We start from the raw sequence: 16,632 nt of genomic DNA, 5'->3' as shown, positions 1-16,632 counted from the left end.
CTTACTGCTTTTTTCCTCGCTAGCCTGTTCTCCGTTCCCATCACTTCCGGAATCGTAATAACCTAGTGTTCTTTGGATATTGCTCGCTCTTTTTCGTTAACTCACATCAATTTTTACGTCTTGCGTGATTTAGTGAATTCAAACAAACAAACAAAACATAACCAGCACGTGTTTACTTGAAAAAAAGGAAAACGTCGTTCAACATGGAAAATGAAAAGCATAGAGTTGGCGAAAGCAAACACGGTCTAAATTTCGGCCAGTGCCGGATCGGGACAGTTCCAAAGAAGGACTTGAGCGAGCATTTTTTTACATTATTTTCCAGTCATCCGCTACCTCCGGCGGTGCTTTCTGGCAATAGTTCCCCGGACGGAATGATCAATGCCTCCATCCAGGCAAGCGTTGACCGTTACAGCAGCCTAAAGGGCGGAGGGCATAGTACGCAGCTTATCCTGGTATACTTCGACCGACTCCTAGTCATTCTCTCTTATCGCTACGAATTACTGATAGTTTTAGCATCATGAACTTATCTCCTCAGTGTGACTATATTAACTGACCCTTCGCTCTCCTTTGGCCCTTGTTTTTCTGCTCTCCGTGGTCTGTAGTAAGGGCGAGAACCTGATACCCGAAGCTCTAGCACTGTATCGTAGACGTGGCAGAACGGTTTGTACTCCTCCCTCGCCCCGATCAGGATGCTGATATGTTGCCGTACACACCGGCGGTAGTGAAATCCTTTTCGGTCCCCTCCCCCAGAGCAGTCAGTGGGACGGGAGTAACCTAGTGCAGGAAGCCTGCCGCCATCGGCTGAAGGTCCTGCTGTTCTGCTGGTGACCATACTGGAGCCCTTTCGAGCGACGGTCATTCCTGCTTGATGCTACCGCTGTGCGGTTGATGGTGATGCGGGGCGTAGTGATGACCACCTCCGGAAGTGGATGACGGCGAGGACAGCCCAGGGACGAGGCCGGCCGGGAAAAGCTCCCCACTGGCGGAGGAATGCGTAGGGCTGTCCATACCGTTGGGCGGGTTTATTCGCTTCTCTTTCTGCCGCCGATTGCAGAACCAGACGCGCACGACCTCCTTCTCCATGCACAGGTTGTCGGCTAGGGTCGAGATCTCTTCGCTCGTTGGCTTACAGTTCACCAGAAAGGCTTTTTCGAGTGCCACCCGGACTGAGGTCTCGATAGAGGTACGCTTCTTGCGCCGTCGTCCCATCGTTTCCGGTGTCGCCATCGTGTTGGAGAGGGCCGCTGGGCTGAAGATGCGTCTGTGGAGAGTGACAAAAGCCGAGGATAGAGATTAGGTGCTGAATGAATGAGTGAACACGCCCTAGCCGTGGACCTACCCGCCGGGGTTGGAGATGCTGCTGTCGGCGTCTTCGAGCCACTTCTGGAGCAGCGGCTTCAGTTTGCACATGTTCTTGAAGCTCAGGTTGAGTGCCTCGAAGCGGGAGATGGTCGTCTGCGAGAAGTCATTGCCGTACAGCTTGCCCATGGCTAATCCAACATCTCCCTGCGTGAAGCCTAGCTTTATCCGTCGCTGTTTGAACGTCTTGGCGAACTGCTCCAGCTCCTCCAGGTCGGTTGTTTCTTCGGGCGAAGGCTCGAGGGCTCGTGGGGCGGCAGTGTGCTTCTGCAGTTGAGGCGTATGGGCCCCGGAACCGGGTGTGGAGGGCGTCAGAATGCCTCCAACGTTCATCTGGCTCACGTTGGGAGGCGTCGTTTGACTGGCTCCAAGCATGGCGCCGGTTTGGGTGGAATGTTGATGAAGTCCCGGACTTCCCGAGGGGCTGTGTAAAGGTGAACTAGTGGCTGTTGCTCCCGGTGTCGGTGTCGAGCTGGTTGGCTTTAACTGCTGCTGCTTCTGTAGGGCTTGTAGCTGTGCGACGGCTTGCTGCACCTAAAACGACGCGTGACAAGAGAACCAAGACGTGTGAGACACTGTCCGGAGGACCTTGACATCTAAACTAGCAATTGTAGCATGCAGAAGCGGAGCTAGAGACCTCCACCGAAGATCGAGACACGGCAGATCCCTCGTTGGTCGCCGGACTACCACCTGAACTGGCGGGTTTGGCTGACCCACTTGCACAAGCAGTACTAGAGCCCGTAGTGGGACAGCTCTGGGTGGGAAAGCTCAGACCCAGCTGTGTGGGATGAACCGAACCGGCCGCGAGTAAGTTCCCAGGAAGGCATTAAAGATACCAAAGCAAGGGCAAATGAAGGATCATCGTAAAGTAGAGTGAATGATGCTCCAATCCCACTCGTCGAATGGCTTACATTTACGCGACTTACCTGGTTTTGCATGAGGAATTGAGCTGCCGCCTGTGCTTGAGCCGTTGCTGCGGCAGCTGCATTACCATTGGCACTGGCAGCACTGCCTTGCACCTGAAGCAGCATGTACTGCTGGAGCTGTTGCTGCAGTGAGGCCTGCTGCGCCTGTAGCGCTTGCTGGAGCATGCCAAGATCCTGCCCGGATAGCCCACTGAGCCCTCCGAGACCGAGTTGGTTCTGCAGGAATAGCGAGCTGAGGGGAAGATGATTCTGCAGGGCTGCCAGGGCCACTCCCAGACCTCCTCCTGGCACGGCGCTAGATGCTGTCGGGGATGGTGTCCTCCGGGACGGGTCTGTCATCTGGGCGGGTTCAAGAGAGATCAAAGCTGAGCGTTAATTCACCAGTCATCCGCTGGAGACGCGCGCGCAGGACTTACCAGATTGAGCGGCGTGGTTCGTTCCAGACGCTCGTTTGGAATAGGGCTACTGAGGTTTTCACGGTCACTTCCATCGTCACGATCGCTGTCAATGTCGCCTGTTGGAGGGCAAAACAGAAAGGAATGCACACACTGTTAGTTCACATGTACGCGTTGGCCTACTTTCTATCGTTCTTTGAGATGTCCGTTAAATGACTTTTCAATTACAAATCCCTGAAGAAAGCCCGAAAAGCGGTGTTACGAAAGTTGAATCGAAGAAAGGTTGCATTTACGATACAACATCCATTGAACAGTTATTGTTAAGCCCATCGATTCACAGCAGTGAGGTGCCAGACGGCGCAGTCCTTAACCATTGTCAAGGACACGAGCTGCAACTACCCTTACAACGCCACCCCTCGAAAGCCCAGAGCAAGGGATGATTTAAAAATCAAAACATTGCCACTTTTTACCCTGCTAGACGGACGTTCGTTTCGTGGCCAATCAGAAGCAACGAATGCCTGCTGCTCGAGCGGAACGCTAACCCGCTGGCAGGGGTTCGCCAGGATTCACCCCTTTTCAATACGGACACCCTAGGAGGACTTTCTCCGGCGCGTTAGAACCCGCTACCCTCCAACCAACCGAAACAATGGCAGAAAAACAGTGTTGCAGAGTTTTCTTACGATTTCGCGACATGTAATAACGCAGTAACAAGGGCGTGCGACAAGCCGACATCATTACGACAATCAAGCACCACGGCTCGTCGACGAGATTGCGAATAGTTTCCATCGAGAAGGGTCCCATTGTCGTAGGTCAGAGAAGGCAGTGCTGATAAAAAAGTAACTCCTTAAAACTGGGTCACATTCGGCGAAAGAATGGCGCTTGAAGCGCGAGATCAACGGTGCTCGTTCGCCATCTTGCGCAGGGTACGGTGATAAAGAAAAGCGTGATCGATCGTAAACACTCGACCCTCATGTTGATCGAAGATTTATGTAACGTTTCAAACAATAAAACTCATTTTAAACATTTCAAATCCGCGCGCGATTTATGACCCGTGAGTGGGGTGATGCTGGGCAGAGAGTGCGAAAGAATAACGCAATTTACAAATCGTGCCAGCGATTGCGGGTCTAAACTTTAAATGACGGAAAGAGCGACAAGGCGTTAACACGAAATAAAAAAAAAAGAAACGACTCATCTGAAGCCGTTTATGAGAAAGAAGTTTTCGAATGGCACCAGCCGAGGGAACATGGCTGTCAACGGCGACAACGAACCCAGCATCGTCATCGGACAAATCAACGGTATTGTTTTGTCAATTATCCGGAGCATTTTTCCGCCTGGTCGCACCCAGGTCCCGGCATGCGGAGGAGTGCGGCTCGTGACCCAAGGGTAAGGGTCGCTGGGTGTTCACATTTCTTTTTTCCTCCATTTTCTGCTGCGAATCCAAACATAACCCTTTTCTACAGTGCGGGCCTGCGTGTGGCCGGGAGGGTGGAAATTAAAAATTATATCGTGAATTATGGGTTCCATTCCGGTTAGGGCCGATAGTGATCGAAATGTGGCTTACGCCGCGTCATCCTGGCCCTGGCCGAAGGGCACGATAATTGATTACATTCGGGAAAATGGCGCAATTGTGGGCTCGCATGGCAGAGTCGCTCTTTTATCGGCTGGAAATTTCGGCAGCGCAACCGGAAGGGGAGGACACCGCTAGCGATCCTGGCCGGCAAAGAAAGGTGATTGATCAGCCATCTCGCTGCCAACCGCTTGACGGCGGAAATCGGTCGCTTGGCTGCAACGAATGCAACCCGCAGTTGTGTACTTGATACAACCGGGGTGGCCGTTTGTGCAAGCCCGGGCCAATTAGACGAGGGCGTCCGGAAGGCGAAGAGAAAAATTAAAATTGAAAATTTATGACACAAACTCCCCCCGACAGCCGGCTTGGAAAAAGGGGTAGATTTTTGTGGCACGTTTCGCATAAATAGGGACATTCCGACCTTCCGGCAGTGGTGCTAGCAACAGCAGTCACCGCCATTGCCGGGAACTGCAACAAATTGCATGAAATTTGCTGCAGCACAGGGAAATGATTGATTTTGCGTCGTCTGAGCCTCGTTCATCCCTGAGGTGAAGGTTTAGCCGATCGGTGCGTAACGGTTGGTCGATGTAACGGCTGATGACGATTGCCCGATAAGCGGCTTGGAAAAATTGCATCCAAAATAGGCGGAGATTGACAGTCGCTGATCGTATAGAGTTGTTTCGTTTTTTTTGTATTATCAGTTTCGATGGTAGAATCTCAATTCAATCCATCGGTGCATACTACAATAAAAAATCGAGAGTAGCTTTAGAACAGTCTTTAGGTTAGGATCTCTTCGTTTTACGCACGATTAAGCTTTCCACAAGATCATGAAGCTACTCGATATGAAGTAGAAGATGAAGATAATGAAAAAAGGTCTTAAATTTCCAATTCAAATCATTGCTAATATGCAATTTCTGGTCACCTAAGGCATCGGTGTACATGTTGCATTGTTGCATTGAACCAAGCAAGATATGCTATGGTGCGTTTGTCATTTTGCAAACCTAAAGTCGACGAGGCGAACCCCGTCTCCGTAGTATTGTTTAATCTGCCACTCGATTTCATATTCCACCTTATCACTGCCCAAGCACCCGGTCCGTCACAATGAGAAGGAAGTTGCTTTCTTCAATGTTTTTTCTCCCTTTCTGCTAGTTTTTCCAGTGACCAACGTTGGCAGATCATTTATTATGGTACGGGTCATTTTGGGTGGAGAGCAAACACGACTCGGGGTGGTTTTCCCGCAGCACATCGGAGGCAAGCAACGCTCATTGTGCACCGCAAATAGAAGGTAAAACGCTAGAGCTCCGGCCCGGATTTTCGGCGCACATTTTGACACTAAAACACGAGCCCCCATCCAGGGCAGTGAAATCCGTTTCGAGGTGAAAATGTGTATGCAAAAAAACGTCAGTCGTCCTTCGACCTCTTAAACAACCAGCTGTGGAAAGGCACATCTGCAGGTCCGTTTTTCTTCGGGGTTTTCCGAAGCCAATGATGAATATTTGATATCTGAAGTATGAATTTTTATTGTGGCATTGATTTTCGAGCTGCCCGGTCAGAGAGTGGCCGGAACCATCGCAGAGAGTGGCTCATTGATATTCATCGCATCGAATGTGTTCGGTCTCTAAATCCTCTAACTCTGCGCCCCGGCACTGGCTGCTGACCAATCAAAACCGATGACGGTGGCGAACCGGGTCTGCTTGTGATTTTTCTTTGCATAAATTTTGAATAATAAACCCGAAGGGCCCGTGCCGTCCGGTGGCAATCAGAAGTCCTACAAACTGGCTCCGGTTTCAGTGCGAAACGGGGAGCATATGCAGTGAGCCATAAAATTGTATTGTACGAAGTGCGAAAAGATTTAAATTTCGTTCCTTGTCCGGTTGCCACCGTGGTCAAGATCCGCTCGAGTCGTTGGTATGCAAAGGGCGCAGGGTTTCAGCTTCCGAAGCACGGTCGAGCTGACCGGATCGAATCTATTCCTGACGGCGCGTGCTGGCCAGCTGCTAACCGACGATTGAGGAGGGTGAAAAACTGCCACCCTTTCCCATCGATTGACCCTTTCACCGGGCCGGATGTTTGAAAGTCGCAAGATTTGTGCCGCTGCCGGCACATTTGATGCACCACCGAAGCTGAGCTACCACGAGTCCAATCCGATGGTGGTTGAAAAATCGCAAAATCCCATTAATTTTCTTTAAACTTGACCGCTGAACGTGTGCGATCCTAGGAAAACCCCAGGGGAGTTACCAAGGACTCCGATAATCCCGTTTCCCGATGGCCATGACGGCAACACGTTTCGGCTGAGCATTTGGAAGGTGAATTTGAATTCCTGCAGGAGGGGGTATGATCCACCCCTACGGGAAAATGAGAATTTTACATTTTTCACGGTGTGGTGAAGCCGTATTGGTCTGATCCTTGCGGTGGCACCCCGCACGGTCCATTTTGGAAACATTTTACGCTCTTTTGCAATTGAACAACCCAACGCCCCGGTCGTCGGGCAGGGGATAGGTTCATTTATACAGCATCGTCGGGGAAGCATGTGCTTGCTGCCAACAACTTGACCGCAAGGACTCTCGCGGTGTGCGAAATTCGTGGAAATTCGTGCTCGCTGCACACCGCGCGGCAAATGCGAGTCCGTGAAAGAACGCTAATTGGTAGCGTCTTCCACCAACCGTCGTGGGCGCATAAAACGATGCTTAAATATCGCCATAATGAAGAAAAATGATCTCTACTATTGTAATTACAATTATTACACACGCCAAACGAGCCGCCGATGACGAACGCAAGGATGGAAAACGGCACGAAATGGGCCATTTTTTTCTCTCTTCGTTTGAGGCCCCTTTATTGCCGCCAGTCGAAACGACCAAACAAATACCGCCATGCACACAGCAGAGAAAGAGATACTTTACCAGAATGTTTAATGTTCGGCCGTGGCTTTTTTTATTGCCAATTTATGCAACCACCACTGTATGTATTCCACCACTGCGAGTGCCTTCGAGCGCCACCAGCGGCCTATTGTTCCGAGAATCGCGGAATCATTACCGCTTATCAACGGCGGAATGGCGCCCGGTACCGGCAGGGTATCATTTGCACGATATTCGCATCCCGATCCCACAGTAGCCTCAGGAGCGATCGCCAGCCACCGGAGGTCGTGATTTGAAATTTCAATTAAAACCGCTTTTATTGCAATTAAATTACACCCCGGAAAACGAGTGGGTTCGAGCGGTTTCCCTGGCATCAAACTCACCAAAAAGCGCACCCGTAATTCAAAATGGCGTTCGAGAGGCTCCTGCTTGCTGCTTATCGTCCTGGATCGTTCCAAGAAGGCAAGGGTAACGTCATAAAAACATAAATCCTCGCCAGTGATTCCCTCGCGAGTTGCACGCCGCCGTGACGCGCATTTGGCGCTTTGATCTGCTGCTCGCGACCGAACTCGCACCGCCCTCCATGATTGGCATCCGACAGTTTTTGTGTGTGTATCGTTGTGTACGAGAAAGAGTCGCACAAAGGAATCCCACGATCCCTTGCCATTGCAAATTCAAATTGGGTGCATCCATAAAAGCGGTAGGCAAGCTCACGTTCTGCCGGTAACCCTTCTAAAAGGAGACCAGTCTTCTCTTGGACAAACTTCAGCTCGCGCCATTACATCATAATAAAGCCACAAAAAAGCCACACTTTAGGGGTTGACTTACATCCCGACCAGCCAACGAGAGAGAGAGAGAGAGAGAGAGAGAGAGAGAGAGAGAGAGAACGAACGCTAACCGTTTGATTAGACTAATTACACTTCAACAAGTCCTGGTTGAGGTCCTTTTTTAACCCAACCCATTCTCAGATCGGAATAGGGGTTGAATTTAAATATTTTGATTCAATCGAAAACAGGACTCCCTCCCGAGGGCGCTAGGGATGAATGCGTAACGAAATGCTAACGAGGGGGCAACAGACAAAAAGGGATGTCTCATTTGAATCGCGTCCCCGAACCCTTCGCTCGGGGCTATGGGGTGCGTTTTCCCCGTACATAAATGCATATTTAATGGCGTCCTGGAACAGGGGCAAGTGTGATACCCGAGATGGCGATGAAAGTCGAAGCAAACACGCTGGGGCTATTTTTTATTCAATGAGTCCTTGCGCGAGGACCTTCCATCCCCGTCGGTAGGGGTTAAAACTAATAAAATGAAGTCCTTCACGGGAGACTAAAGCGCCTCGTATATTAACCCTTTTGATGCGGCGATAATGCGCTCTTGAAAGTGAGTCCTTGCCGTCCGGAAGGCTCGGGTGCCGTTATCTTTCAATCGCATTAAATTGACACACTTTATTACAAGCCCGTGAGGGTTCAGGTGGCAGGCTCAGGTAGCGGCAAGCTGCTATTATGGAAGGGCTCGAGGCGTGCGCGCTCCGACAGGTGAATAATTGAGCGAGTATTTAAATATTTAATCAATTACCATGCGGCACAAGCCCCGCCGTGCGTCCAGGCGAAATATGGACACTGTTAAACAAAACGATTACACGCGCTTCCGGAGCGAAAGGACACGGGAAGAAAAGGGGGTTTAAAATGGTCGCGTTTCCTCGCTATTGCTCTCGTAATCATGCGGACATTATACTCAATAGCTGTCGAGCGCGTGGTTTGGGTTTGGCGAATTCAAACGGATTAAACTAGCCTTTCTGCCATCTGCCGAACAGGTGCCGGAACGGAAAAAAGGACTTTCCTCAAAAGCCTCTCAAACGCACGTTTGTCGGTTGACAAACACACGACTTTTGGGTTTTGGTTCTTTTTTGGGGAACCGCCATCCAATCTTCACGATCCCTTTGTTGGACACGTGTCTCGCTCCGTCACCAGGTAGTACGCGCGTGTGTTTCCGTGCGTGTGCGATTATGTCAATCCCAAACTCGAACCCGAAAAGTCAAAGATTACGACGGGGAAACCCTTTTTCCTGGCGCTCTCAACGAAGGTCTGATGCCTTCGACCGGCCGATGGTGTTCTCGAGAGGTTTATTTTCGTTTCCAGAAGGATAACAAATGTCTACAAACTTCGCCCGGCGCACGCATCCGAGCTCCCTGAAGCTCAGACCGCCAAGCAGCGGAAGAAAGGGGGAAAAAATCGTAAAACTATTAACTAAGTGAGAAAATAAATCTTGATTCCGGGCCGAGTTTGTCTTCCGGGCCCTTGCGGTGCCATTCGTCCTTGCCGGCGAATAGACAGTGTCCCGGCTGCGGCTCGAAGGGTGACGGAATTCGTTTCCGTCTGTGCTTCGTGCGGATGAGTTTTAATCGCTAATTCACCCGTCATCTTCAGGGCGTGCGTGTGTGCTACACTAAGGACCCCTCCGAGACAGCCCGTTCGAGGGTTCGAGGCTCGTGCCGTTGCGATACGATCGGGTAAAAATGGGCACAATGGGACGAGCCGATCAAGGAGCCATACAGGAGGTCAAATAAGGACCCGCGTGTTTGAAGAGTTGAGCCCGTTGGTGTATTATAAACCGATCAAACCGATTCGGGACACCGTTCAAATGCGATACATCGCTTCTTGTATTTTTTTTGTGAGTGTGTTAATGTTGTTGTCTATTTCCTTCGTCCTTCCTGGGTGCAAGATGGCATCCCAACGATGTGCGATTACGATGATGCTAATGAAGTCGATAATCTTGGTCGTGTGCCAATCGCAGAGGGCACATCCTTTCGCGCCCGCATCCGAGAAGGGGTGAATCGGGATGGGGTCGCACGTGAGTGGCGGTAAAAAAAGGGTGCATGAGCGAAGATTAGACTAATGAAAGGGGTTTTCGCTTCGGGAACCGGTCGGAGAACAAATCAATTGACTCGTCCCTTGCGCTCGTCGGTGCGTAAGTAATTTTGGGCACGCGCAACCGTTTGACACAAAATGGTGGGATCGATTGAAGGAGGAACAAAAAAGGCACTGGGAGAAAACGACCGTAAATAACACGCACGGAACGGCGTGGTGTGGCAAATGTGCATCGACCGACTGTCGTTGGGATGATGATCAATCGATCGAACCCGCGGTACTTACCATGCGAACGGGGCGGAGATGGTGATTTTGGTGTTTTTATGCTTAGATCTGTTGGAGAAACGAAAAACGAGGGAAACGAAAAAAAAACGTTATTATATGGACTCGCTGACCAAGTGTAGTGTAGTGTGAGTGTTTTTATGCATTTCTGTTGGCTAGCGTTTTATGAACACTTTTAACATCCGAATCTTACGTCGTGAATTATTTACACGGGTAGCAAAGTAAGAAGGACGGCTTGCACAGACGGCTTCGTTATTGCAATAAATTAAATCGAGGGGACTCGCACCGAAAGGGCCACTCGCGTGCGTGTCCTGCGCCCGGCAACACCCCTGAGAGTCCTGGCGAGTGCACATGTCAATATTTTTTCATCTCAGCATCTCCCGTTCGACCCTCCGCTCGAGGTCCACGCCACGCGGTGTCCTTTCCGAACCGGCTAAGCCTAGCCAACGTCCGAGTGCCCTGCAGAGCGTCTTTTTATATCCAAATGAAGAGCACCTAATGGCCGGGGCCGGTGTGTCGATGGAAAACGGAGCACAGAGCCACAAAAAGGGCAACAGAAAACTAGCTGGCGCGGTAAGCATGTAAAGAGCGAGTGGAAGAAAAAATCGCCAGCAGCTCTAAAGAAGTGTTGGATTACCAGCGGTCGGGGAAAGGTGCCCGAAGAAGGGCGAAGGTGGACAACCAGCAACGCCATCTGCAGTGAACGGGACGAATTGGAGTATGTGACAATATTAGGGCCTATTATTTATACCCCGCCAGCGACGCATCTAGCCAGCCGTGGTCAGCCGGGATCCGGCTGCCGGGATGAAAGGATCCTAAACACGAATCGAATACGTCTTGCGACGTGTCCATCGATATTTTATAGCCTTGTTCGCTGGTCCTGGCGACTTCGGGGACTCGGTTGGGCCGGGCGGGCTTTGCGTTATTGTTCCCAGAGGGTTTTTAAAGTTCATTCGCAAGCAAAGGGACGGTCACTCGGGCGAACTCGTATCGGACGCTCATCACATCGCATCATCCCCTAATAAATAATTGCGAGGGCTTTTCGCACTCTTTTTCCTCCCCACGGTCCGGTGAGCCGATGGTATCCTCACAGGACGCAGGAGCAGCGGAGTTGAGTCCCTATGGAAAACCATCACCATCCTATGATGGTTCGTCGACGTAGTTCTGCGGGGTCGAACGTCCAAATATTTTTATGCAAATTGATGCGGTTTGCACCACGGGGAATGCCGGAAACCCATAGAGACACGGGTTGTGAGGGACACACACAAACACACACATGACAAATTCGGGGCCAGGGCGCTTTTGACCTCTCGTTGCGCTCTAACAGGCAGGGGAAACAAGTCGAGCTGATCGAAGGGTGTTCGATGCATTAAACTTTAATTAATTACCGCCCGTATTTATGGCCAATATTTTTAGCGAGAAATTTCATACGGCTTGCGTTTTATTGTACGTGTAGCATAAAGGTGTCAGCATAAAAAAAACCGACTCTGCCAACAAAGCGGTGATTTTTTCGAGTCATCGATTGGACCGGGGCCCGCTTTTTCGTCAGCTTTATGTTGTTTATGCAAAGTCATGCACGGAATTGTCATTCGGAGATTTTGGTTTCTGCTTATTTTTTATCGACGCTTTCCCATGCGTCGGAAAAGGTGCCAGCTTCCAGGGGATGGAAAGACTGGGCTTGGGATTTTCTCTGTTTGCTCGGAGCAAGAAAAAAAACCATTAAACGGTTCTCGTGTTGATAATTTATTTGCTTCAGCGAAGCTTGGTTGCAGCCGGCCAGGCCACAGGCGGGCCGTGGAAATACCCGTTGGCCATTTGAATATTTCTGAAGCGTGCAAAGGGCGAGCAAAGCGAAGGCAAAAAAAATGGTTTCCAAAGGTGGTGATGGCTGGCTCGAAACTGCGAGATCTTTCTCAGCCAGAGACCCCGAGGCCGAAAAGACGACCTGCCGGGCATGCGCACGCCGTGGCCTTTTGTTTATGCAAATAAGCATGTGATTTTCCCGTCTTTTCCCATTTCCCACCGGAGGTAATCTGAGGCGTCCAGGTGCATTTCGCGCGGCCAAACTCGGGCTCGAGTGCGTTAAACGAGGCTACGAGGGCATGTGGCAAGGTGCAACTGGTTTCTTCTGTCTTCTCTGCTGCGTCCTCGCCGGTTCGCCCATTTGCCTATTTGCCAAATATAGTTCCGCATTTGCCCATTCCGGATCGACGGCCCGTCAGCTTAACCCGTCCTGTGGACAGCTTTTCCAGCCAGCGGCACGAACCGGACCATCTGCAGCTAATGAGCTTTATTTACATTGGAAATGAGTCTGACGGATGGACGGCCGGCTTGGCCAATGTTCCGGCCAATCTGCGGGCTCAGAGGGTAGCGTTTAATTCAGCGCCTTCCCTCGCCGATTCGTACTGGCTCGTTCTAATCTCGCCGAAGACGATAACCGAACGAATCTGCGCGCTTTGCATTGGCCAGCTCGGTGGAGTTAGAACACCGACCACAGGAAGTGGGAATCGCCGGTGTGATCGAGGAAGCGAAAAGCGAGTCGAAAACCATTTCCCACCATTTTATGAATATCTCCCAATTATAGTAGCCGACCTGGGAGGGCAACTGGCGTGTATGTGGCGCTGTTCGTCTCCTGGCGGGCCATGTTTGGCTCATTAGCCAAATTTAATTAATTACGATCGCCCGCGCAATGGGACCGATGGCCGCTGGGTGGAGAAACGGCGCATTTACATCAGCAGTAAAAATTAAGAAATCCCTGCCCCACGCACACTGCATTCCTGCGCGCACGATCTCATTCTCGAGCGCGTTAAATAATTAGAAATCGTCCAACTGAACAGGCTCCGTCCTTGAGAACGTGAGCCGCCCAATTAGCACGAGGTGGGGCGCGATTTTGTTCTATAATTTGCGTCGCGAGCTTTGGGCGGTGATTTGCGACGATTGCCTTCATTAATCAGCGCAATTTATGCCATTTCTCCCTGCCAGCCGTCAGCGGTCGAAGACCGGTCGGCTTACACGGGCGGAAAAGCACGGAAAATGGCTTAGAAACATTTTGAGCGAATAATGAGCCGTCCGCTCTCGACACCCGTTGGGGGCGCGACCCTTTTCTTGGGGCGTAATTGGTGCCACAGCTCGAGCCCGAGAAAGGTGGGAAATCCTCACTGAGGACGACGGTGCATCGGAGAGCGCTTTTCCTGTACCTTTTTCTCCACGGCACACGTTGCAACAGCTGCAGGTCTCGTTGTTTGCCTTGCGTTATGCATATGTGCACGCATTCGCATAGCCCAAGCCAAGGTGGAGCGTAAGCCTTGGCTTGGTAAGCAAATTTTTCCGTTTTTCCAACCACGAGGGTTTCCACGTGCATTGCTCCCCCCTTCCTTTCTTAGCTCCTCGGTACGGCGAACCCAACGTGTTTGTACGATGAGGCTTTTGGACTGCAATTAGGCGCTTCAATAATCCTTTTAATGCGCTTCGCAAACCGCGGTGGCCAACGCGAGTGCCCTACTGCCTCGCTCTACGCTCGCACCCTTGCCGCGGTTGGCTCGCCGAGTATGATGGTCGTAATTATTATAATTAAAATAAAGTGAATAATAATTAATTAATGGGTTTTTCGTTTTGCACGCGGCGTGCTAATGATCTGAGGATGGAGTGGCAAACGGTTACAATTGGCGTTGTATTGTTTTCCAGCGCAGGCTGCCTCGAGTTATCGAACCAGCGAGCGTTCGAGCGATGTGTGCGAAGGGCCGAAGCAGTAGGGCTATTTGCAACTGGCTCGCAACAAATGCAAACTAACGGCCGGGCGAGACGTGGCGCTGGAGGGCCGCTAGATGCGCCTCTGCCAACCTGACACGGGTTGCAGGAAACCATCGCCACGAAAATCACCGAACCTGTGCGGCTGAATTTTGAGTAGCCTCTTGAGCCCTTTGCTGCAGCAAAGCAGGAAATGGTTGGGTTTAGGCGCGAGCAATTTCAAGCGCGATAAGCATCTCCCAGACCGGGAGAGTCATCTCGAAAAGGATTAGCGCAGGCGAACGAAAGCAAAACTGGAGTGGATGAAATTTCATCTTTCCGTTCCGGAGGAGACCGTAGAAGGAAACGCCATGTTTGGTTCGATTCCGAGAGGGAAATTAGACCGTACGGGAACAAAAAGCATGTTGCTCTGATAGCGATCTTGCCTTTCGCTGCCTTACGGGTCCTCTAGGCCGAAGGGCTTCGCTTCTTGTTCGCAAATCAAGCAACCCAAAGGCATCGAGGGAGTGACGCCTTGAACGATCGATCAATCTGTTCCTGGGATGGCGAGAAATTTGCCTACACCGTTCGATAGATATGATCGCGTTCGATACCGGGTTGTGGGAGAGCGCCTGCAGGCTTTGAGTTCTTTATGCATGAGCATTTTCGAGGGTTTTCGATGCTGTCGGCGTAAGGATACGGAATGCACCCGTAGGGAAGGATGCTCACTCAAACAGGATCCTTTTTTTACGTTTTACTTCGAGGATCCCGAAGCCTTCAGCGCTTACCTGTGTCCGAACGAAGGTGACGGTGAAGCGTAGAGTGAGGGAGTCGAACAGGAAACGAAATAGATAGGTTGGGTTCTCGAGCGGCATGCGGACCGATTTTTCATGTGGCTCGTTTCAATGGCAAAAAAATCAACCCTCACGCAGGGGTGGAACGGAGCATCGGAGCGGTTTTGTACAATCTCCAGCGCACCAAGGACAGGAATGTGCGTAGGTAAATGATAATGGCGATCGTTCTATGATCAAGACGAATGCCAACAGGGCAGAAGCATGGCACGAAGCCCCGGAAAGGTGCAGGATGCATAAGGAAACAAAAAATAGAAAAAAAAGGTTACGCATATACCTCGCCATTGCGTTTCCTTTTCACTGGCAATGAGCATTATTTACGTTTCATTTGTCGCCAGTCCAAAATCGAACGCATTGATTCTGGGCATCCTCTCATTTTCCGGCTAACATGCGTCCTAACAATTTTATTCATTGTATTCTGCCTATTCATAACGTCTCGCATGTTTGGAGGACGATAAATTACGAGAATGGTATGTAGAGCAGCGTTCAAAAGGGAAAAAAGGACACTCTTTCATTTTCTCGGGGCTAGCACGATTAGCGCTCGTTGCATGATAAAGCACCTAGATTAATGTGCATTTAAACAAAAAAGAGATGGCAATGCGCGTTGCAACATTTCTTGGAACGTAGCTCGCGTAGCCAGGCGTACAAACGCTCGCGTGTGGAATTACTTTAAGCAAACAGTCGTTGCAATTGCGGACGGTGAATTTGCGCACTCGATGCATTAGCCGAATGCGAGGCTGATCCGTAACTTCGCGAACTTGCTGCCTTTACCAACACGCGTTTCGTCATCTTGGGCATTGCGCTAGCTCAAACGCGGGCATGACGAATTTTATCGCCCTATTTAGGTTCCACCTGACCTGACGGCGTGCATCTCAGCAGGGCCTATCGACTCGACGGAAACGTCGCCTTATCGGCGCTCGAGCTTATCGAGCGATCGGGCCACAACCGCGCAGGAAATGTGTCACGACTGCAGCAACGCGCACACAACATTCAACGGCCAGGGCTGGTGGAGAGATGGAGCATTTCCGTAACGCATTACGCCCTCGAGTGTTCTCTGCCAAAAAACACCCCATCACTGGTCGGAAGGAAGTCAGCACTTACATCGTTGCGTCGGTGAAGGCGTACGCAGCAGCTCACGCTTAACGGAGTTATTGTTGTCCTCGCGGTCTGTCCGGTCGCGATCACGATGTTCACGGGCCGAGGCCCAGGATCGCACTTTCGATAGAACCATGCTGGCGACGCCGGACGACTGCGGTTCGCTAAGATGAGCCGAACTCGACGGTAGCAACAGCATATCACAGTTCGCGGTACGGCGAGCGCGACACCTGCGGAGCTTTGACTGGTGAGGCTCGTTGTGGGCCGCAATTTTGTCCTGCACTGTGCACTGTGCACTGTGCGTGCTGGTGACCTTTTGGGACACGGGTCGGGATGCGAAAATGAGGGGAAAACACGCGCACACACCCCCACGCACGCACGAGCACACACGCACTGTCACTGGGAAAGGATGCTTTTGGCGGGTGCGTTCACGCAAATCACATTTCGCCGAAACCGTCCTCGAAAGCTTCACCTTGCGAGGGTTGTTTCACCTTTTGCACACAGCACGAAACGGTGGCTGCACCAACATTTGTGTCTCCGCGAAATAAACGCACCACCGATCGATCTGTGCGAAAATAACAACTTGCTGGTCGTCGCACGGCAGTCACTCACTTCACGCCGCTTTCGATGGTTGAGCGAAAACATGCAAAACAAACGCAAATCACCCTGCTTGCTTATGTTGCGTATTTACGCCACGCACGAAGGTTTC

The 16,632-nt window shown here is 51.0% G+C and overlaps 1 protein-coding gene across 1 annotated transcript; it reads right to left on the bottom strand.

Annotated features, from left to right (window-relative positions):
- Positions 1 to 855: 855 nt before the first annotated feature.
- LOC128727712 (protein nubbin) lies at positions 856 to 16,059 on the bottom strand. The gene is made up of 5 exons (XM_053821649.1): positions 15,930 to 16,059; positions 2,702 to 2,799; positions 2,271 to 2,624; positions 1,340 to 1,887; positions 856 to 1,261 (listed from the first exon to the last, which is right to left on the bottom strand). The coding sequence occupies exons 1-5, from the start codon at positions 16,057 to 16,059 to the stop codon at positions 856 to 858; spliced, it is 1,536 nt and encodes a 511-aa protein (XP_053677624.1).
- Positions 16,060 to 16,632: the final 573 nt, after the last annotated feature.

The sequence above is a fragment of the Anopheles nili genome, chromosome 3 (genome assembly GCF_943737925.1).
Source record: "Anopheles nili chromosome 3, idAnoNiliSN_F5_01, whole genome shotgun sequence".
Taxonomy (NCBI): domain Eukaryota; kingdom Metazoa; phylum Arthropoda; class Insecta; order Diptera; family Culicidae; genus Anopheles; species Anopheles nili.
This window is presented reverse-complemented; position numbering and strand designations above follow the sequence as displayed.